Source organism: Tenrec ecaudatus, chromosome 17 (genome assembly GCF_050624435.1).
Source record: "Tenrec ecaudatus isolate mTenEca1 chromosome 17, mTenEca1.hap1, whole genome shotgun sequence".
In the NCBI taxonomy this organism is placed as follows: Eukaryota; Metazoa; Chordata; class Mammalia; order Afrosoricida; family Tenrecidae; genus Tenrec; species Tenrec ecaudatus.
This window is the reverse complement of record NC_134546.1, coordinates 17,017,747-17,041,278: the sequence shown is the minus strand read 5'-3', so window position 1 is coordinate 17,041,278 and position 23,532 is coordinate 17,017,747. Positions and strand designations below refer to the sequence as shown.

At 43.3% G+C, this 23,532-nt stretch overlaps 1 protein-coding gene and 1 pseudogene across 1 annotated transcript; one reads left to right on the top strand and one right to left on the bottom strand.

Annotated features, from left to right (window-relative positions):
• Nucleotides 1–112: 112 nt before the first annotated feature.
• PCYOX1 (prenylcysteine oxidase 1) lies at nucleotides 113–17,547 on the bottom strand. Its single transcript, XM_075535826.1, has 6 exons — nucleotides 17,375–17,547; nucleotides 16,101–16,307; nucleotides 14,989–15,163; nucleotides 5,380–5,591; nucleotides 4,253–4,405; nucleotides 113–3,895 (listed from the first exon to the last, which is right to left on the bottom strand). The coding sequence occupies exons 1-6, from the start codon at nucleotides 17,481–17,483 to the stop codon at nucleotides 3,237–3,239; spliced, it is 1,515 nt and encodes a 504-aa protein (XP_075391941.1). The 5' UTR covers nucleotides 17,484–17,547; the 3' UTR covers nucleotides 113–3,236.
• Nucleotides 17,482–20,591, top strand: LOC142431015 (large ribosomal subunit protein eL37-like; annotated as a pseudogene).
• Nucleotides 20,592–23,532: the final 2,941 nt, after the last annotated feature.

The following is a 23,532-nucleotide window of genomic DNA, read 5'->3' as shown; positions in this document are numbered from 1 at the left end:
ACACAAGTTCTGAAATATTCTCAAACTTTAGAGGCTTAGAATAGTAACTATTCTAATGACTTTTCCAAATACATCTACATTTGAAGCCTAAGAGCAATAAGACACAAGCAGCTAATGATGTAGTTCTTTATTTTGAATGTGATTTAGGAGAAAATTTAAGAGTCATAGAAATGGGATTTATCCCAGAGGAAAACATTCCAGCGGATGTTCTTTGTAGACAGAATAGGGAAACTGCAACCCACCATGTATTCACCGCGTTCAATCGTTTTACGGCTCACCAGATTGATAACTGAGGAGTTGTTACAGATGGTTGTATTTATAAACATATCTTTAGAAAACTTCAATGAGTGCTTAGGCCTATTTCTGTGATCTCGTAAAAATTGTAGGGGATGGAGTCTCTCGAATGATACTTTCCATTTAAAGAAGGGTGTGCAGAAAAACTGGAAGGTTCAAAATAAAGACCAGTGTGAAGTCTCCATTTTTCAGGGATTTTCTTTTGTTTAATCTTCATTGATGTTGATAGACTTGCATTTTTGCAGCCACATAAGGTTTACTTAATAGAGCAGTGGTTCTTTAAATACAGTTTCTAAACTAGCAGCATCACCTGGGACCATTTTAACTTGGTCCCACTCCAAGCCTACTGAATAGTGAGGTCTTCCAACAGTGGTTCAACAAGCTCTGCAGGTGAGTCTGATGCCGGGTCAGGTTGAACCACTCCAGGAGAAGATGGCTTTCCTTCAGCCCTGGCATGATTTTCACAAGTCTCTCTTAGGAAAAGGATTAGAGGTCTGTGGTAGTAACAGATTCTGATTAATTCTCCCAAAATTCTTTGAATACTGTATTAAGTGCCTAGTGACAGTCACAGTGGTCAAAACGCTTGGGAGAAATGGGCAGTCTACTTCCATCAGATTCACAACCTGGGGAAACCTGGAGGCTATTCTACTCTGCCCTTAAAGTTAAAGTCAGAATGACTTAAAGGCATTGGGTTTGGATTAAAATTGAATAGGACTAATATATATGCCTGTTTTCCTCTGACAAAGCTAGTTAAGGGTGGAAAAGGTACAGATTTGATAACACCAATAACGTTGGCATTCTAAGTAAAAATATTTCCCATCGTTCGAAATTGCCCTACATATCAAAGAACCCTGGTGGTGCGGTGGGCAAAGCATTGGGCTGCCAACCACAAGGTCAAAGGTCCATCAAGATTCAAATTGAGCCTCACAAACAATGGACCGACCAGGTCTCCTGTAGGATCACGAGAACTGAATGAACACAACCAGCAGTGGGTTTGGTTGGTGGCTAGTTTTAATATCGTCACTTGCCAAACTCTAAGGATACACAATAATCCTCATTAAAACCACAAGACAAAAATATGAATGCCTCAACATATTTGTTGAGAATAAAATTAGAAGAAGCTGCCCTTAAGCAGGAATTTAATTGCTGCCTCGGTACCAATTACTTTGGCAGTTTTATCAGCATACTTTCACAATTGAACTAAGTAAGAAATAATTTTCACTACACGATGTTCACTTACACCTTTTTGCTAAAAATAACTCCTATCAGGAGGACCTCTTTTTTTTTTTTAATGGTGCTTGCTAACTTGGTTGCATTTAGTATTGTAACGTAGAATCTTTTGCTTGTTATGTCTGGTAACTATCATTCATGCTCAATGCATACAGACTTCTGATTTATTAATCACTCGTACTTGTCCTTTAATGGCCCTTGATGTTAGGTAAATTTGTCCTCACTTTGAAATGATTCAACGAATCCCTGCTTGCAACAAATTCATAAGAACACCTTCATGTGTAGCTTTCTCCTGCATTAAAGGCTAAATAAGAATTAAATGCACCTGGTTCTGAATTACAGTTTGACTTAAAGGCACACTTAGGAACTGACCTGGTTCGTAACCAGGGACTGCCTGTAGCTGTAGAACTAAATTTCCCTACAATCATGGGAGGATGCAGCAGTTCTGCAGATGATTCCGGTGAGCATCCACAATTAAAGACTAGTGCCCTAAATGGGTGTCATAGCAACCAATTTCTCATTCAGAATGCCACACTCACTGTACCAAACCATGGAGTCATGGCAACACATAGTGAGAGACCCAGTAGGACAGAGTAGAACGGCCCCTGTGGGCTTGTTTCCAAGGTTGTAAGCCTTTAAGGGAAGAGGAAGCTTCATCATCCTCCCTCGAAGCGGCTGGTAGCTTCTAACTGCTGGGCCGTGGTTAGCAGCCCAATATGTATGCCACCAGGGCATCTTAACACTAGCTTTAAAACAAATCTTTAATACTTTGAGCATGATTTGGTGAAGTTTGATGCGTTCCAAATAGCCCACTCCACCAACTAGAGTTAAGTTGCCTTTGCCATTACTACTGACTCAAGATTACTACTAAAGCTCTTACTGGGAGAAATTCTTTGCAAAAAGAATCTGCTTTGCTAATGAAATAGGTCTCTTAGGACTTCTATGGTACTGAAATGCCATTGTAGACATTTTAACTCCTTGTATAGGAAATATTTTACTTTTAATTGACCTACCTGTCGAATGCTGCTAAATTCCACTGTCGAATTTTTAGATGGAACATTCTCAATCCTGGCTGTACATTAGAACTTTAAAAATCAATGGAAAGGCCCTATCCTCAGTGCATGAAGTCAGAATCTCCAGTAATGAGTACCTATCTGTTTTTAAAGCTCAGGTTTAGGTTTGGCAATAAAATTCCAATTTCTTAAATCAATAACTCAGATTTTTCACTTCAGACTTTTGTATGGCATCTAAGACTTCTAAATTTCACCTCTAATAAAACAAGTGATTGAAGGTCAAAAAAAGGATCTGTAGTTTTGATCTGACTGAAGATCATGTCCAGCTGTAAAGACCATTCTCAAAAATGTTCTACAACCTGATTCAAAAGCCCAGCCCATACCCTGAAACCTACTGAATCGTCACCAAGGAGTTTGGGAAGGTGTGTTTTTAACAAAGCCCAGGCCATTCTTACAATCAGACATTTGAAAAACACTGCGTGTGGAGCCTGCAAGAGCAGTGAGGAAATTGTGTAGAGAGCACTATGCCTCCCTGCTTCATTAAAACCTTGTATTTCCTCATGGCCCCAAAGGATTCCTTTTGTTAAACAATGATAGCGGCCAAGTATCTGGTCTGAAGGCATCTCTGCTCAGATTTTGTTATCATCTCTTTGCCAAGGGTAATCCATTGGACTAGAAAGGGACCAAGAGCTGCATGACTCACAGTTCGGTTTTAAGCTTTTCATGTAAGTCTTCCTGGTCAACCATGTGTGTGTGCCCGTTCCAGCGGTGATAGGCCAGCAGAGCAGCGTTGTGGGCTCCAATGGCACTCATTTCCATGGCACTGGCCGCACACTCGATGCCGTTGAGATAGTAGAGATGATCGTGGAGGACGATGGACGGGCATTTCTCCGGAGGCTTATACTGAGGATATGCGAGCCATGGCTTTTTCACCGCATAATCATAGGACAGAAACAGCTTTAAAATTTGCCTTTTAGTAAGCGTGTCTGCGGAGAAAATCTTCCAAACATGTGTCCCATCTGTTGTTGGCTCAGGCGTGTCCTGTTCTCTTACAGGGGACACAATGCCGATGCTGTTAATGAACAAATCTGAATTATCAGTGGTTAGGACTGCAGTGAGATCAAATTTATTTAAGGGTCGAGCGCTGAAGATCGTTGTATTCAGTTCTCCCTTAACTAAAGTTGTCACGATGTGTTTGTAGTCCTGATGGAATTCCTCGACTGCAGGATCAAAGTTGAGAAAGGTTATATTGGACATTTTTCGATTCAATGGAGTGGCCACTAAGACGATGTCATAGAAGCCTGAGTGGACTTCAGATCCGGTTTGGTAGACCACTTCATACATCTTAGCGGGGCCTCCTAGAAGGAACGAGGAAGCGCACACGTTAGCGTTTCTAACACACTGGCCTTTAGACCGCTAAAACTTGTAGGCAAATAGTCCCATCACTCAAAGGAATGCTTAAGATAATGGTGCCTTGTATTTTTATCACTGCCCACTCAAGATGAAAATAAGGTCTCCTCCACAAGTACAAAATCAGGAGTTTTTTACTTAGCAGGATATTCTCAAATCCCAAGAGTCAGGCTATTAATGTCCTTGAGCATCACTTGGGGACGTTTCTACATGGTATGACACGGTCAACTTGGAGATGTCTCATTGGAGGAGCAAGCGGGAGATGGCAGAGATGGGGTTTCTCTTCTCCCTGTTCTCACGCTCACCTGTGCGCTTGGTCTTTGTTTTCTCCACGATGTTCATTACTGAGCCCGGTATAAGATTGCCTTTGGAAGCCTGAAGGAGCCCCGAGCAAACAAGTTTATTGCCACCTTCTACTGCCCAAAGGCCAGACTCCACACCACACAGTGACACTGCCCCTAACAGTGGGAGAAAAAGGTATGCTTTGATTTTGACTTTGTAAGAGACCTTCTATCCTCACTCTCTTCTGCAGTGAGTTAGTTGTTCAGCTTACCAGGACAAATGCAAGTTGGCCTGGATAACACTTTAATGAAAACACCTGATTAAGACTGGTTACATCATTTAAGGGGTCCGGTGCAAAATGAAAATACAGAGCCCCTTATTCAATAATTAAGAATTTCAAAGATAGTTGCAAAAGGCCATTAAACCAAACGAGGGGAGAGGGGTAGAGATACGTCTTAGCACAAGACTCTTTGCACAGGTTACACACCCTTGAAGTCCTCCACCCACCAATACCGGGAAAAATTGAGTCACACCAAGCAAAATCACAGGTAGAACAAAAAGTTCACCGTGACTGTAATCAATCATATTGGCTAAATCATATATTACCAGTCATAACAGAAATGATCTTACCATGTCAGATCAGCCATGGATTTTCATCCAAAGATCAATTTGATTGAGTACGTTTCACTTACATTTCCATTCACTGTTTGGGAGCAGCAGCCCAACGACACCTCTAATCAGTAGTTCTTCATGTTCAGAGGGTCAGCTACCTCTGAAAATTGAATGCTTGCTTTCTCAAGCTTGGTGCTATTGACATTTGCCAAGAGACCTCTCCTCTCACACAGTGTGACAACCAAAGACGTGCTTTAATTCTGGTTTTCTAGAGGACCCTCCACCCCACTCTCTTCCTAAGGAAGTCTGTTCTGTAAGTTCTGTTCCAAATGTTTTCAGCTACTGCCAAATGCCCCACCTCACCCGGGAGTTAAAAACCACTGACCTCAGGAAAGCTAAAAGCACTCTCCCTATAAAAACTCATATCTACAATGTTGCCAATAACTTCTGAAGTCTCACAGAGAAAGGTGCCTTCTCCAACTCTAGCCTCAGGCAAGCCCCTTGGTGAAGTAATGCCCCTTACTGTTGCCCAGCTTACCCACAAAGCCGTTGATACTCAGGTTTTGCCCATAATTAACCCTCATGACAGGAGCAACAATTTCATTGAGGAATTTTTCAGAGAAGCCTGCTTTCTCCAGGGTTTCCAGAAGGGTCCCGTTAAGCATTCGCAGGAAGTTGTCTCCTCCTAGAGCATGCATTAGCTTCTCTACACTGCTGAAGGCGTAGTCATGAGATTGGTAGCGGTAGATCCTTTTTCAAAAGAAGAGATGCGGCCATTAGACACCAAACAAAATGGAAGGAGCGTGGAGAAGGGATATGGGAGCACAAGAACCATGCTAACTTCCTTATTTCCTTTTAATGAGCTTCCGCTCATCACGTAAGACACCCAGCTGAGTTATGCTATTGAGTAAAATCTTTCCCAGGTTTTCTGGGAGCTTTGGTCCTCTCTCCCCTCCATTTTTCGCGGTGCGTTGTCTGTGGTACGCACATTTCCTTGGCTGCGATCAAATCATCCCCGGGAATGCCTTTAAAGCCCTTGCAATCATTGCCCATATAATCCAGAAGCACTTAGACGTGTCGAAAACCAAAATCTCTCTTACCACCAGCTCCAATCTCTCTCTACCAAGCCCCAGCCCCTACCTACTCTAACTTGCCACCCCCCGTGCCCTCATGGCTCCCTGCCCTTTCCCTCATGGGCCAGTAGCAAAGCTCCACCATCTTCCTAACATCTGTTACTCTGCTCACTCACAAGGTTAAAATCGGTAACTGATCTAACTGCTGCTAGTCTAGTTTCCTTTCAACAATAGGCTCTTTTTCTTTGAAACACATGTAGATTTCTTCAAAACCACAAAATACCTTGCCATTCACTTATTTTTTTTAAAAAATCTGGATTTATAGTTGCATATTAAATAAAATTTACATCAGTTAGCCTGACTTTTAAAGAAAGAATCATGGGATTTCAAAGGCTAACTCCCTGCTCTAGGGGCCCATAAAGAAAAACAAAGCAGAAGAGGTAAAAAGAATTTGTCCAGAAATCACATAGCAAATTTAAAGTTCAAGTCCAAGGTGCCCCCTCTGCCTCCCCACCACAGGTGCGCTCAAAGCCTACACTTGAGAAAACCAAACCACTCACTGTTTTCTCAATGTGCACTCTGTTATCTATCTCCCCACCACTGCATGCAGTATTCCCTCCAACGGAAACATCCTGGCCCCAGAAAACCTCGATGTTTTTAGAAAAAAGGGGAAGTCCTGCCTCCTCTGAAAAGCTCTGCTCAACTTCCCAGCCCACAGTGATATCAATGTCAAAAGTCCCATGCCACCCCTTCAGCACCCAAAACACTACTCTATATTGAAATACGAGGGGGTACCCATTAAAAAAAAGGATTTTTTTCAAAATTATGTATTTAAATTTTTTTTACAAAACAATCTAATCACCTTCAAAGTACTCTTAATACATTTGTTAAGTCTGCGATTCCATTCTTGGAAACATTTTTCAAACATCTGTCTGGAGAGCTGACTGCACCTCCCTCGTTTTTTCTTCACCTCTTCTATGTCATCAAATCGTCCTTTCATGTCCCTCTTCATTTGCAGACACAAAACGAGGGCAGGTGAGTCAAGTGGTGTGGGGCAAGAGAGGCATGCTGTTTTTTGCCAAAAACCAGCGTGCTAAGATCCCCCGTCAGCCACAAATCAGGCCTTTTTGTCAGTTATGCAATCTTTTCAGAACCACTAAATCAGCGGTTCTCAACCTGTGGGTCACAACCCCTTTGAAGGTTGAATGACCCTTTCATGAGGGTCACCTGATTCACAACAGTAGCAAAGTTACATTGATGAAGTAGCAACGATAATAATCTTATGGTTGGGGAGGGGGTCACCACAACCTGAGGAACTGTATTAAAGGGTCACGGCAAAACGAAGGTTGAGAATCACTGACCTAAATAAAAAGTTTGATGAACAGTCTGACCTGGTGGAATGAACTCCAAATGCACTATCCCCCTCAATAAAGAAAACAAATAAGCATTGTCTTGATCTTTGATTTCATATGATGAGGTTTTTTGAGGGGCGAGGTGACGATGGTGTCTTCCATTGGCTTCATTGATGTTTGGTTTCGGGGGTCGTAAAGACAGCACTGTCTCCTCACCTGTAATGACCTTGAGGAAAAAGTCTGGGTCACTTCGGAGCTGTTCTTTCACAGCCCAGTGTGTTTCCACACCACGATCTTTTTCCTGGTCAGTCAGAACCTGAGGCACAAATCTCACTGCAACCCTTCTCGTTCCCAAATCTTCTGGTAAAATTCACTGACTGGAGCTCCAAGATAGCCCAGATAACTTCCCCGTCTCTTCAATGGTCCTTCATCAGTCTTCGAGCACAAGTGTACAAGTTTTGTCAACATTTTTGTCCATAAGGGAAGTTGACAGACATCCAGTACAAGGTTTGTCATCAATCAACATTTCACCTTTTTAAAAAATGAGAATACCACTTGAGTTTTTCCCATAGTGATGTCCTTAAAAGCACTGTTCAACATCATAAGAGTTTCTGCAGCATTTTTCCTGAGCAGGAAGCAAAATTTCACAGCCACACACTGTTCTCAAAAAAAAAAAAAAAAAAATCACAAAAAACGAGGTTCAAGCAAAACTGCTTTTACAAAAAATATTCACTGTGACCAGAGAGAACCTTCCCACAGGATGCCCTGGGTACACTAACTCAGAGCAAGTTGCTCTAAGCTTGCCCAGGGGAAAAATGCATACTACAAAAGCTCCACTCAGCAGAGCTGTGTTCTGTTTTTGGGGGGAACCCCTCATATTAACTGACACAATGTAAAGGAACACTTTGGGTGCTGAAGGAAATCGAGGTTTCCTTTATGGATTTAAAGAAAGTTTGCACAAATTGTTTCACGTGGTAAATCCAAAGACAGTTGTTCCTGACGTTACGAGTGATACAGAGATGAAAAAGGTAAGTATGGTTTCCTTTCCCTGAAGGAGCTTACAGTTCGGGGCAAGTGACAAGGCACAAGCACAGCCAAGTAAATAAAATGACAGAAGAGCTAAGTGGCTAAGGAGGACATCGCTGTAGCACCAAGAGATCATGAGAGGAGTTTACTGCAAGCTTCTTCTCTCAGAATAAACTCAATACTATCTACGGAGAGCTTCAAAAAGTTCATGCAAAAATTTCAGTATCTTTCAGTTCCATTTTTCCATCAATTCCCTAAATCCCTCCGCCCCCAATACATTCAATATTGTCTACGTAAATTACTAGGTCATATTCAATAGAATAAAAATGTTGAATGAAGTTCTGTATGAAAATTGTGAAATATCAGTGTTAAAATTGAGAATGCAAAAATCACTCCTTCTACCTTGGGCCTCTACTCAAGTACTCCCTCAATGCATGAATACTTTATTTTATTAAATTGGCACTCTATGATGCTCACTCTCCCGACACCACTGCTGAAGCCAAAGCGGGTGAACAAGTAAATGTGAAGAAAGCTGGTGGTGCCTGGCTATCAAAAGAGATAGTGACTGGGGTCTTAAAGGCTTGAAGATAAACAAGCGGCCATCTAGCTCAGAAGCAACAAAGCCCACATGGAAGAACACACCAGCCTGTGTGATCAAGTGGTCCCGAAGGGATCAGTTATCAGGCATCAAAGAACAAAAAAATCCTATCATTGACTGCACACCTCCATGATAGGATCGCTGAAGACAAATGTGGTGAAGAAAGCTAATGGTGCCCGGCTATCAAAAGAGATAGTGTCTGGGGTCTTAAAGGCTTGAAGGTGAACAAGCGGCCATCTAGCTCAGAAGCAATAAAGCCCACATGGAAGAAGCACACCAGCCTGTGCGATCACGAGGTGCCAAAGGGACCAGGTATAAGGCATCATGCAAAAAAAAAAAAAAGATATATATATGTTTGTGTGTGTGTGTATATATATACCATATTGAATGAAGGGGGATGAGCAGAGTGGAGACCGAAGGCTCAAGTGTCGGCCACTGGAGATCCCCTCATAGAGGAGTTTAGGAGAGGGTGCGATGTAGTACTGATGAAGAACACAGCTTTCCCCAGATCCTGGATGCTTCCTCCCCCCAACTACCATGATCCGAATTCTACCTTGCAGGGCTGGATAGGGCAAAGGTTGTACACTGGTGCATATGGGGGCTGGAGGTACAGGGAATCCAGGGTGGATGATACCTTCAGGACCAAGGGTGTGAGGGGCGATGCTGGGAGAGTGGAGGGTGAGTGGGTTGGAAATGGGGAACTGATTACAAGGATCCACAAGTGACCTCCTTCCTGGGAGATGGACGGCAGAGAAGGGGTGAAGGGAGACTCTGGATAGGGCAAGATATGACAAAATAACGATGTATAAATTACCAAGGGCACGAGGGAGGGAGGAGTGGGGAGGGAGGGGAAAAAAAAAAGAGGACCTGATGCAAAGGGCTTAAGTAGAGAGCAAATGCTTTGAGAATGATTGTGGCACGGAATGTGCGGATGTGCTTTATACAATTGATGTATGTATATGTATGGATTGTGATAAGAGTTGTATGTGCCCCTAATAAAATGTAAAAAAAAAAATTCACTCCTTCCAACGACATCATTTCGCTTACAGCGGCGATTGGCAGATGGAAGGTAAAGACACTGGCTTCTTTCCCATGAAAGGAAGCATAATCTCCTGCTAAGCATGACTACAATAAAATAGGAGCCCACTGAGTAACCTATTCAAGGGTACCATGGAAAACTTAGTTCCCATCCGGGGGCCCACCAGTCTCACTCCCTCAAGGCTCCTGAGGCTTCACAGAGGGCCAGTCGCAGCAATCGCTATCTGTACCGTATACAAAGTGTGCACTCACACATTTTTACGATACTAGTTGCAGTAGAGTATTATTAAGCCAAATTTACAACTAGTAGTTTCTGCTTATATAGAATTTTCCTTCTTGAGTTCTATTTGTATAAACCAGTGGTTCTCAACCTGTGGGTCATGACCCCTGGGGGAGATTGAACGGCCCGGCCGTTTCACAGGGGTGACCTGATTCATAACAGTGGCAATAGTTTTATGGTTGGGGGTTTCCCACCACACGAGGAACTGTATGAAAAAGGTTGCAGCATGAGGAAGGTTGAGAACCGCTGTATAAACCATTAACAGTTGCCAGTGCATTCTATTTATTCATCCACACGCATGGAACACCTACACCCGTTCAAGGAACAGATGATATAGAGGTCAACTCAAGACTAAAGAAAACTCCTGCCCTCAAAAAGCTTTATGCTCCAGGCAAGGGAAACAACCAACATGATCAGATGCAAATAAAGTACGTAACCAAATAAAGGAGAATCATTCCTAGGGGAGACAGTAAATCCGAGAATGAAGACTGGGAGTGCCTGGGGTGGGCGGGTTGAAATTCTGTACAGGATGGGACCAAAATATGTCTGAGTGGTCCAGGAAGGCCTTCTCTGTGACAACACACAGGCTGCAGACAAGCAAGTGGGGAGCGGTCAGGCGCAGGTAAGAGCAGTGCAAATGCCAGACAGCAGCAGCGCATGCGTGTGAGGCCAAGAGCTGAACTTTACTCGGATCAATGTGATCTTATCCTTGGTTGCTAAGAATAACGAGAACAAACTCCAATTTTAAAAAATGTTCTGGACAAGTGAGGTTATCCCTTAGACTTCAAGAGTTTGTACTAATGAGTGGATGCTGAACTAGAAAGACTATCATTTGGTCTGTTATCAACTGAATGGAAGATGGAAGGGCATCATGTTTCAATCAATTATGCCTAGACAATGAGGCTCAAGTAAAGGACCTAGATCAGTGGTTCTCAACCTTCCTAATGCCTTGGCCCTTTCATACAGTTCCTCATGTTGTGGTGACCTCCCAACCATAATATTATTTTCATTGCTACTTCCTAACTGTAATTTTGCTACTGTCATGAATCGGGTGGCCCCTCTGAAAGAGTCTTGCAACCCACAGGTTGGGAACCGCTGACCTATACCGAGAAGCCCCATGGGCTCCCTGCTTAGCGAAAAACACCTGATCTAATAAGGTGACACACCCCCTTTCAGCTAGAGACTGCATCGGGAGCCCATCCAGTCCTTCCCTACAGAGGTCTGAATATCTATAATCTATACGCATCTTTGTATCTACAGTCATCTTGTGTCTATAACTTATAATCATACTTGTCATGAATTGTTAGCTGTTCTAACAAACTCAAAGGACTAGTAGAGCCAGCAGGTCAGACGGGAGGAGTGTCTAGGACTTCTAGGAGGGTGGAGGGAACTGCTGCATTTGTAAGCAGCAGGCCAAAAGTGCAGGTGACACGGGAACGTCTGAAGTCTGCTTTCACTTGTGAAATCGGACCTAGCTCCAGGTGTCTTGGGTCAGAGGAAGATGTGCTGCCTAAGCAGAATCGAACAGAAGAGTGAAAATGTGAGTCATATCGTAGTTCTACCCTGGGACAATGAAACAAAACGACCTAGGAGCTAAGCATTCATATATATAAATATATATATATATTTTTTTAATCTCCCCACGGGCTTCTAATGTGCAGCCTGGGTTGAGGACAACTGCTTTCATTAAAATGCAGGGGAATGACTGGTTCCAGATTCCTCTTGGACAACCTGAGGTTTCAGTTACATTCCAGTAATATCGTAACATGGTGTGATATTAAAAGTATTTTAAAATCAGTCCAGCATGAGCACCAATCAAACAGACCGCAGGCTGGCTGCAACCAGGGGAAAGGGTGAAGACTCCCTCGGGCATTGCCCCCACTCACTGCCAAGTTCAGAGAAGGCGGTCACAGGACAGCAGCAGACTGGAAAGGCAGCTCTTTTGACCGTCCGGCAATATTTCCCAAACTTTACACACTAGCAGGTACATACCAGTGGAACAACAGCCTTCTCTCAGAGTTCTTGATTTACTGAAAGAAGTTCAAACATACAATGGGCAGCCCCATGAACAGCATAAAGATCAGTGTTATAAAATCAAGTGTCAGAAATGGACAGGGGATATTCATTCCACAAAGTTTGATTATTGCTCTCTAAAAGCAAAAGAGTGCCAAGAATCGTGTATTAGATCAGCGTTTAACATCCAGAACACATAAAGAACTCCTACAACGTACAAAGAGACAACCCAATCAAAAACTGGGCAAAGGACTTGAATAAACATTTTACCCAAGAAGAAATACAAGTGACCAGCAAGTGCCTAAAAAGATGCTTATCTCCATTAGCCATTTAAAGAAAAAGATAAAAATCCAAACTCACTGCCTTCAAGTCAATTCTGCCTCCCTGTGTCCCTACAGAAGAAGGTGAAACTGCGCCAATGGGTTACCAGGAGCAGAAAGCTGTACCTCTCTCTCTCACAGACAGCCTGGCAGTTAGCAGCCCAACCAGTAGCCCAGTAAGGCCCCAGGGCTGCATCTGCTGTTTGGGAGATGCAAATCAAGCCCCCCAAAAGACACCACTCCACCCTCACTCTCTTCCTCCCTGTCATCAAAATCCATTCCAACTCAATGCGACCCCAGTGACAAATAGAATTGCCCCAATGGGTTTCTGGTGCCTCCTCCTACACTTTTTATGGGAGTAGAAAGTCTCATCTTTCGCCCAAGGAGCAACTGGTGGTCTTGAACTGCTGGTCTACACTACCGGGGCTCCTTCACCCCTGCGAGGACCAGAAAGCCAAAATCAACACATGTAGGCTGGTGGAGTGGCAAAATGAAAAAGTCACTGTTTAAACATAAAACAATCATCCACTCCTAGGGATATGCCTTCCTCCACTGGGGTTGGGAGCATAAAATGGCATCATCACCGTGGAAAACATTTGGCATTGCCTCAGAAAACTGATCAGTGAACTATAGTCTATGAATGTACTCAAAAGACGTAAAGGCAAGTCCAAAGCCTGTCTACCAACCATCAGCACTTCCTTTGCACGGGAGCCAAAGGATGGAAACAACCCAAATGCCCAGCCACAGATGAAAGGATGAGCAACATGTGGTACAAACAGTCCCACTGCATGCTGCAACACGGGCGAACCTGGAGAACACCATGCTGAGAGAAATCTGTCCGTCACCAAAGAGCAGTACTGTGTGAGCTCGCTGAAATGAAATAAGCAAGCCGAAAGAAACCAAAACTCTAAGTGGTTACCAGGGGTAGGAGGAAGAGGGAGTGTCTCTTTAAGGGACAGAAAGTTGATGCTCATGACGACAGAATGATTTAGAAAAGGGCAGCAAGGGAAGAGTTAAACAACTTGAAGCATGTAATCATGTGAGATCCGTGAATATTACAGCAAGAAATGACTAAAAAAAATTGCCATCGATGTCACAGAATTAAACATAGACAACGTTGAGATGGGCTTATATTTTTGTTAAGCATATTTTCACCTTAAAAATAAAAGGCGACTAGCCTATCTCCATACAAATTCCAAATATGTTCTTGTTATTTGTTGTTGCCTACTTCTCCACTACAATGCAGGTTCTTTCAGAGCAGGGACAAGTTCTGGGTCCCCTACTCTCAGGGCCTAAGGCAGCACTCAGTAACTGCATGGTGTATTAGCCAAGGAATGACTGACTCACTTAAAAGCAGTATCCACCGGAGCTGGACCTTGAAGAAAGGCATCCAAGGAACTGCCCTAAGAATGATGGTTTAAAAAAAAAGAAATCTATACTATAAATTATAGAAACAAAAGTATATATGCACTGCTCCATCCTTTATTTGTTCCATTTAATATTTGGTAAGATGGTATGTAATGTTACCTTTTTAACAATTCTATTATAAGTTGAAACAGTACCTATATGAAATATGATGAGCATTTACAAGCTGAATTTATCCTGCACTATAAAATTGCAAACTGGCATAAAAATTGTTGTTCTATGCCAACAACCTTAAAAAAATAAAACTTACCACTTTTCAAAATTAGACTAGCTATTGTACTTGATTCTTCTTGGTTACCAAGGCGGTGCATTTTCATATATCGACAATTTTTTAAAATAAAGAAAATACAGAAAGACATCTGTATTCTTTTAAGAAGAAAAGAAGAATGAGGGAGACAGCCAGACGAGAGCCGCTGAGTACAGACTCCAGCTCTGCACGACTGACACGTTAGGGGAACTTCCACTGAAAATCTCTCTGCGCCTCCCTTTCCTCATCTCTAAAAAGACCCTCAGCAGCAGCTCACTGAGAGTGGAGAAGGAGTTATTTCTGTTAGATGCAAATAAGTATTTATAAGCTATCTTTTCTGAAGAAAAAGAAAAACTTACCTTTTAATTTCCGAGAAATAGTCTGCATATTGTCTACAAAAAAAAATTAAAAGGAGGGGCAGGGAGGGAGGGAAAAAATGGGAGCTGATACGATACCAAGGGCTCAAATAGAAAGCAAATGTTTTGAGAATGATGATGGCAACAAATGTACAAACGTGCTTGACACGATGGATGGATGGATGGATGGATGGATGGATGGATGGATGGATGGATGGATGCATGGATGGATGCATGGATGGATGCATGGATGGATGCATGGATGGATGCATGGATGGATTGTGATAAGAGTTGTACGAGCCCCCAATAAAATGATTTTTTTAAACTTTTTTTTGCCTAGTAATCTTACAATTTGGCTAGGTATACAATTTAATTCATCAAATTAAAAGGTTCTGGTTACATAGAAGGGGAGAAATTACCTCATGAATTTATCTAGTATGTCCTCGACCCACATATGCAATCGAAGGAACTGAAATCCATAGTGCCAAACTAGTTTAATCATGTTAATGATAAACCAGCGGCTCTCCTCAAACACCAGCTTCTCTCCATTATACACCCCCGTTAGGCTATCAGCGTCCTTTGCAGCAGAGAGACCTGCAAAAACAGAGAAAGGGTAGACAAGTCAGGGGTCTGCATGCTGATGGAGCGGAAGAAGGTAATTGGAAGTGTTCAGGGGACACTCAGAAGCAAGCACAGTCCGGGTTTCCCTCCTCCCAGGAGACACATTGAAAGAGTTCTATCTTTAGAACAGTGTGGTTAGCACTAACTGTCCAAAAGCAGGCTCTCCCGAAAATAGAGCAGGGGATCCTGCAGATACAGCAATCTGCAAACACTAAGAGCCTGGGGCGGGGACAACAACTACCAGCCTAATTGAATTAAAACACAAAATGTTGACGTGAACCTTTGTCACACGAATTGCGCCTCCTATACCCCTGCCTTCACAGGGAGAATGGGAGGCCCAGCAGATGTCCAGAGGGCGTATGGAAGGCAGTTGAGGGAAATGGGGCCCACGCCTATCCCTATGTGGATCCTAGTTTACCTAACTGGATATTTCAAATAACTGGAAGGAGGCTAAAATTCTAAGTCCCTAAAGAAAGGGCCTGCTGAGACCTGCCAGATTTCTCTCACAATCTGCCCAGTAATTAAAAACTTCAGATACTTCAAGGAGTGGGGATTCTTCATTCCCTCCATTATAAATTGAGTACCTTAAGGCCCTAGCCAACTCAAAGAATTAACTAGTTGATTCTTCAACAGGTATCCGCAACAGTCCCCACACCCTCCCCCACAGCTGTAATTCCAGATAACTGAAGATACAGATAACTCGGATCACCTGACAGAAGCGCAGTTCCTAACTAAGGCAATACCAACTGCTAACAGGAAACTGAGGACGGCAGTTCCAGCAACTTCTCTGTAAAAGACTAAGCGCAAAAGGTGGGAAAAGTTTCAGTTCCCATCTGACAAAGTGCCCCCACCCCCACCCCGCAGGGGTCATACAGAGATGTGCCTCGTTTCTAAATCCAAAATTACCTACCCAGGTCCTTGACAAATCGCTTCATATGCAGATTCAAAGGATGGATGACCGAACCGCCACTCTCATATTCTTGGCCCTCCACGGTCAGGGTGGCCAAACGGCCGCCCACCTCCCCTCTTTCGAACAGGTCAATCTTCACACTTCCCCCAAATTTCTGTCGCAGGTAATAGGCTGCTGACGTGCCGCCGATGCCCGCTCCAACAATGGCTATGGAGAGAACAGAAAAAAATCAGCAAGAGTTGCTTTCCCTCTAACCAGCAATGGGTTGGTGAAAGGTCCTTCCCTAGGAGCGGGGTGGGGAGGGTTACCAGCGACTATCATCTACCATGTGGGGGAGCAGAGGGCTCGGATCAGCGCAATGCTCAGCGCAAGAGTGGGTGGACTCCTTTATAAACGGACGTGAATCAAACCTTTCCAGTGCCAGATGCCCAAAGGCTCTCAGCCCTTTGTGGATGAAGCACAAGGAGCCTACGCTCCTTTCTTTGTGCCCAACGAGGCGCACACGGGGTTGGGCCTAACCCGCACCCATAAAACACCCTTCATGTTTGCCTTACATTGTTCACCCTCATGGATGTGGATACGTTGGTTCCAGAACAGTTTTTTGAAGGTTTTGGTTTCGTGTGTTTGTTTTTAGCAGGGAGCAGGGAGAGAATATGGCAGAGGGGAAAAATTACTGAGCGCAGCAAAAGGATAGGTTCCTTCGGCAAAATTGGATTCGTCACAGGGCAGAGGTCCTGGGCACCCCTGGGACCTCAGAGATGGCTGACCTCAGCAGAGCTGGAAAGAGGTAAGAGGTTGAGCTCATCTAAGGAAACCGGCAGGATGGGTGTGTGCATGGGCATGCAAGCGCCTGTCATCGTCCCGTGGGAGGGTTCAGCGCCCCACGATAAGCTAGAAGCCTACTCTCCCAGAAGGTGGGATACAGGTAGGCCGTCTCGTGTCCTCAAGCTCCAAGTCTCCAAGACAGAGGCTACTGGGCACGCTTGGTGGCGAGTCGCCGGCCTGCTCCGGCCCCTAGTGCACGCCATTCCTCAGGTGGGTCTACCTCCACGCCCGCCGACGCACACACAGTCCCGTCCCTGGGAGACCAAAACCGGCCCTGCACCTCCTAGAGAATCAAGAGGAAAAAGCACGCTGTGCGCGCAGGGACCTGCGGCCTAACCCCGCGTCTTCGAGTGCGGGGCCTGGGTGTTTCGTACCACAGCCGCGCCCCACCCCCACCCCCCGACCCCCCACCGCAGGGGGCACTCCAGCACCCCTGCCCTCACACCTACCGATCTTATCCGGTGGGGCCCGCGGCTCGGCGCTCCCTGGGCACCCCCAGCTACACAGCAGCAGCCACAGCCCGAGGAGCGACGAGCCCGCCTCCGCAGTCGGCCCCATGGCTTCAGCAAGCACAGGGAGCAGCGCCGGGCGCCCCGCGTTCAGACCTGCGCGGTGTGACTGCGCATTCCGCCTGCCCCGCCCCGCGGCCGACTGGGCCCGCCCAGGTCCCGCCCCTGCCAATCAGAATCCTCCTGCCTCTCCGCCTGCCCCGCCCCGCGGCCGGCTGGGTCCGCCCAGGTCCCACCATAGCCAATCAGGATCCTCCTGCCTCCCGGCCCCGCCCCTGGTCCGGCCCCGCCCAGCTCCCGCAAGTCAGCCAGTCTTCCCTAGGGACACACTTCCTTTTTGCTGCTTGCCAATCGGGTCCCCCCAGTCTCTCTCGCGAGGCCGCCTCACCCATCTGAAGTCCACTCGGCTTCTGGCGGTGGTCAGAGACTCCAGAGGAAGTTCACCTTAGCACTCCTCTCCTGCTCTGCTTGCAATTTTGTCCTTGCTGGATGAGAGGTTTGATGAGCAGGTGCATTGTGATAACGACAGAGAAGGACGCAGGTTAAGGTTTCCCCCGAGTGTTTGTTGTTGTTGTTGTTAAGGACTTAGCTAACTTTCTCAAAACACTCATAAGTAAGCAGATGTTACTGTCCTTGGGTCTCCTAGAGAGCCAAGCCAAATACCTTGAGCATCCAAAACACTGATGGCATTACAGCTTTTGCTGTTCACATTTGTTTTGACTACCGCTTTCACACCTTAGAGGCTATTATTTTGGTTGTGCTTTGTTTTCCTGATTGTACTGGTAAGGCCATGTTTCATTTCCTGTTACAATTTTTTTTTAATGCTTTAAGATCTCTATTCCATTTATTTAGAATGCCCACTGAATTCAATGCTCTTGTCTACAGCTGACTGGGACACAACAGTTTGGGGCAGAAAGATTTCTTAAATTTTAGATCAGCATTAAATAAACTAAACAATTGAGATGTCTATGGTGTTGGCTACTGTTTCCGCTATTAACTGTTGTTGCTCCTCAATTAGAGCACAGACAAGAATAATTTTTCCTCACAAATTGATGTTATTGGCAAAATAGGTGCATAAGCAAATGTGGTGAAGAAGGTTGATGGTGCACGGCTATTAAAAAATATAGCATCTGAGGACTTAAAGGCTTGCAGTTAAACAAGCAGCCATCTATCAGGGAAGCAACAAAGCCTACATGGAAGGAAGCATACCAGCCTGTGTGATCATGAGGTGCTGACGGGAATAGGTATTAGAAATTCAAAAACAAGCAATCAGATTGATGTGAAGGAATGTAGGCAAAGTGGTGACCCCAAACACATCTGTACAATAATTGGACAGTACCTCACAGAAGGATCACGTGGAAGGGATGATCTATCCAGGGCGCAATATAGAACAAATGAAACACATAACTATCCTCTAGGTCTTTAATATTTTCCCCCTTTACTATTTTGGTCTTAGTCTCACCTCATTAATCTTGTGAGACCTATGTATGTTCACTTGTATAATTAAGGTCATTCAATGCATGAAAGATAGATAAACCCTTTAGAAATAGTAATGGGAGTAATGAGGGTACGGGAAGAGGGGGATGACAGATAGCAATGATGACTGTATAATCCCACTCAAGGGGAACGGATAACAGAACTGTAGGTGGCTGAATACATTGGATGGTGTAAGATACAGCAAAAATAAGAATAATGATTATAATAATTATAATATAGAGGGAAAAGAAGAGCCTATACCAAGGGCTCAAGTGGAAACGATGATGGCAACATATGTACAAATATGCTTGATACAACTGATATATGGAATGTAACAAGAGCTTTAAGAGCCCCAATAAAGTGATTAAAGAATAATTATTATTATAATAATAAGGGAGGAAAGGGATAAAGGGGAGCTAATATCAAAGACTTCAAGAAGGCAGAAAACGTGAAAATGATGTTGGCAGCAATTAGACAATTAGGCTTGAGCTAATTGAAGTATGGATTGTTAGACTATCTGTAAGAGCTCCCAATAAAAAGACTTTTTATGATGAAGGCAATGAATGTACAAATGTGCTTAATATAATTGATGGATGTGTGGATTATGATAAGAATTGTATTGAGCTGCCAATAAAATGATTCAAAACAAAAACAACCAAAAAATAATTATTATTTATAAATTATCAAGGGTTCAGGGGGAGGGGGAAGCAGGGAGGGAGGAGAAAATGAGCTGATGCCAGGGGCTCAGGTGGAGAGTGGCTGTTTTGAGAATGATGATGGATGGCAGCATATATACAAATGTGCTGGACACCAATGATGTATTTACGGATTGTAAAAGGAGTTGTATGAGCCCTAATAAAATGATTTTAAAAAACAACCAAAAAAAGATTTTTTTTTAAATGTATGTCAATGGGCTGCTTCTGTGGGCTTTGTTTCTAATACCATCTCGTCCTTTAAAAAAAGAGTTATTGGGGTAGAAAGGGGGAACCAGTTACAAGGATCTGCATATAACCTTCTCCCTGGGGGTGGACAACAGAAAAATGGGTGAAGGGAGACGTCAGACAGTGTAGGATATAACATAATAATAATTTATTAATTAGGAAGGGTTCATGAGGGAGGGGGTAGTGTAGAGGGATGGGAAAATATAAGGAGCTCATATTAAGGGCTCAAGTAGAAGGTAAATGTTTTGAGAATGATGATGGCAACAAATGTACCCATGTGCTCGACAGAATGGATGTATGTAAATATACCAATGTGTTTGACACAATGGATGTATGTATGGATTGTGATAAGAATTGTATGAGCCCCCAATAAAATGATTTTTTTTAAAAAGAGTTATTCTCTCTTTGGTCTTGGCCACAGAAGCAAAATGACAAGGGAACGTCATCCTTCAGAAAACGTTGCAATATGACGCACACCCTGTGCCACCGCTGTGGCTCCAAGGCCTGCCATCTCCAGAAGTCGACCGGTGGCAAGTGTGGTTGCCCAGCCAAGCGCAAGAGAAAGTATAACTGGAGTGCCAAGGCTAAAAGACGAAATACCACCGGTACTGGTCGAATGAGCCACCTGAAAATTGTCTACCGCAGCTTCAGGCGTGGATTCCATGGGGGAACAACCCAAGAGGGCAGCGGTTGCAGCGTCAAGTTCATCCTAAGGATTTCAACATTTAGTTGTGCAATAAATGTTCCCGTATTAAAAATGAAAAAAAGAGTTATCCCAATAAATAAATAAATAGTGATTCACTTATAAGCTACTGATTTCTTTGATACATTGTCCCAAGAAACTTGCGTCAATTTTCATAGAAGTCATGCTGCTCTGATAGAATTTCTTTTCAAACTAATGTCTTGCCTTTTGTAGTGTTTAGGTCCTGTCCAGACATGTTATAATAAATTAGTATGAGTTTATTTGGAGTGAAAAGCTAGTTTCCAATTTTTGCATTGTTTTTTTTTTTTCATGATACACATTTTCCATGACCTTTGGTGGGCGAATGACGAGTGTCACCTAACTTCATTTTTGCCATTATACTGTTGCGTACCATTGAGTTGATTCTCATAGTGACTGTGCGTGACCCAGTAGAACTGTCTCCTAGAGTTTCCTAGCCTGTCAGTCTTTATGGGAGCATCCCACTAGGCCTTTCTCCCAGTGAGTCATTTCACGTTGATGGGCTTGAAATTCCAACCTTAAGCCTTGCGCCTTAACTACTGCACCACCACAGTGTCCTGTAGTCCTGTAGCTATGTTCACTCCCTCAGAAAAAAGAAAGGAAGGAAAAACACAAAGAGCAGCATGGGTGATAAGAAAGTGAGTTAAAGAAAAAAAAAAGAAAAGAAAGTGAGTTAAAAAGTTGAACTTGAAAGAAGGGAGTAGAAGGTCAGGACCAGAAAGGAAGCATCCATTCATTCCTTCATTAGGCAAATATTTATTGAGTTCCCTGTAAGCAGCACACCATGTTCAGGAGCTGCTTAAGAGCAATCAGTAAACAAAATAATGTACTAATAAACCATACACTACTGAACGGGACATCCTAGTGGAGGCCTACATAAGGAAATAAGTGGATCGTGAATTGTAAATATGTTGCCATTTTAAATGGGATGGACAGGGTGGCCCTCGCTGAGAATGTGACATTAGAACAAAAGCTTGCCAGAAGTCTGGGAATGAACCAAGAAATGTCTGGAGAAAGAGCTAACCAGGCAAAGGGAATGCTGATGGTGCTTGAGGAACAGCAACGGGGCAACTCGTGTTAGACTTTCCATTCTCCAAACCCCCGCGCCCACAATCTCTCGGTGCCTCAAGCCTGGTCATTCTCGTGGCATCAATTACAACTCAGACGGATCTTATGTGACAGTACAACTACCTCACAGGTTTTCCCTGGTGGCAATTTTTCGGGAAGAAATTGCCAGATCTTTCTCCTGTGGAGCTGCTAGTGGGCTCCCACTGCCTATGGGTAGACCTTCAATAGATATTTATTGCTTTATTAGAATTGACTACGTGGGTGGCTTTTTTTACTATGTTGAGAGTGACAAATTCAAGAGGAATGGCATCCTATTCATCATCAAAAAGAGCATTTTAAGATCCATCTTGAAGCAAAATGCTGTGTGTGACAGGATTATACCTAGAGGCTTATGAGAAAGACCAGCGAATACAATTATTATCAAGTTTACAATCAGCCACTAAAGTTGGTTATGAAGAGACAAATTCTATCAAGTTCTTCAGTTTGAAATTAATCAACATGCAATCAAGATGCATTGATAATATAGCACAACTACATTAAAAAAAAAAACGTTTCCCCCCAGTGTCTTGGTTTTCAGACTTGTTCCTGGAGTTAGTTGGGGAGCAGATTCAGAAACTGCACTGCATAGACATCAGCTGTAGTTTCTTAGACCTGGTGTTCTACTATGTTTTCAGAAATTAAGTTACACTAATTTATTAATTTATCATCTTTTTTCCCCTCCCCTACTGTAGCTCACCTGGATATGCCCTATATTCACATTAAATTATCATCTTAGTCTTAAAAAGGAGAATTCAGGACCATGAATTACAGGATAAGATTTTTAAGCAGGTAAGAAATATTTGAAAAATAATTATTTTTTTACTCAACATTGAGCTGATTTTAATATATGAGTTAACATAACTAATAATTTCAAAAGGTGCTAGAGATATTAATCTAACTCCTTTGGCCAGACTTTGAGCAGTTCAGTTCTGTTTACTGACTAACAAAAACAATAAACTTGCTAAAAATAATTAGATATTAAGGGAGTCCCAAGGGAAGCTAGATGGGGACCCATGGGGCTAGTTGGTTATACATTGAGCTGCCAATCATGAGGTCAGTGATTTGAACCACCACTCTGCTGCCTTTAAAAGATGTAAAGCTTTGGAGCCCCAAAGGGGTAGTTGTTTTCTGCCCTCTAGGGTCACTGTGAATGAGAATCATTGGTTAGATGGCCACAGGATTTTCTTTGGTATGAGATATTGTGCAATAGATACAGAGAGAGCCAGAGCACAGCTTGAGAAGAGTGTGTGTGTGGGGGGGGGGGGAGGATCATTTAATTGAAAAGGCACATACCTGGAAGGAGAGAGGGCAATTTAGAGTGTCGAAAGTGTAAGACTTCATGTATGGATTGTGATAAGAGTTGTATGAGCCCAATAAAATGATTTTTAAAAATTAAGTGGAAGACTTCATAGCAATTTTCATAAATGTTTTGAAGATCTAGATTTTTCTTCAAGTTATGAAGTAAACACTTTATAACACATTTTAATACAAACAAGTCCATGGATAATTCATGTTAAATATTTCAGAGGTGAGGCTGACTCCAAGCTTCTGTGTAAGAAAAATTTTAGCTTTTCTTTTAAGTGTTTCTTACACAAGTGGAGAAGTTGTGCCATCTTTTTATAAGACTGGAATACTTTAATTTTAATAAAGGCGTTGAAACTCTGACAGCCCAATTTGGGTTTCAGAACATTTGAATCTTTTTATTGTAACAAACTCACTCCCACTTAGTTGATTACAATTCACAGAGACCCTATCGGACAGATGGGACCTTCTCCTGTGGGTTTCTGAGGCTATAAATCTTTATGGGAACAGAAAGCCTCATTTTTCTCTTGCAAAGTGGCTGGGGGGCTCAA

Coding starts and splice junctions, on each gene's coding strand:
- PCYOX1 (XM_075535826.1), bottom strand. CDS start 17,483: ATGGGGCCGACTGCGGAGGCGGGCTCGTCGCTCCTCGGGCTGTGGCTG. Junction 16,308..17,374: donor GGCCCCACCGGATAAGATCG/GTAGGTGTGAGG, acceptor TTCTCTCCATAG/CCATTGTTGGAGCGGGCATC. Junction 4,406..5,379: donor GAGTATCAACGGCTTTGTGG/GTAAGCTGGGCA, acceptor TCCCACTGTTAG/GGGCAGTGTCACTGTGTGGT.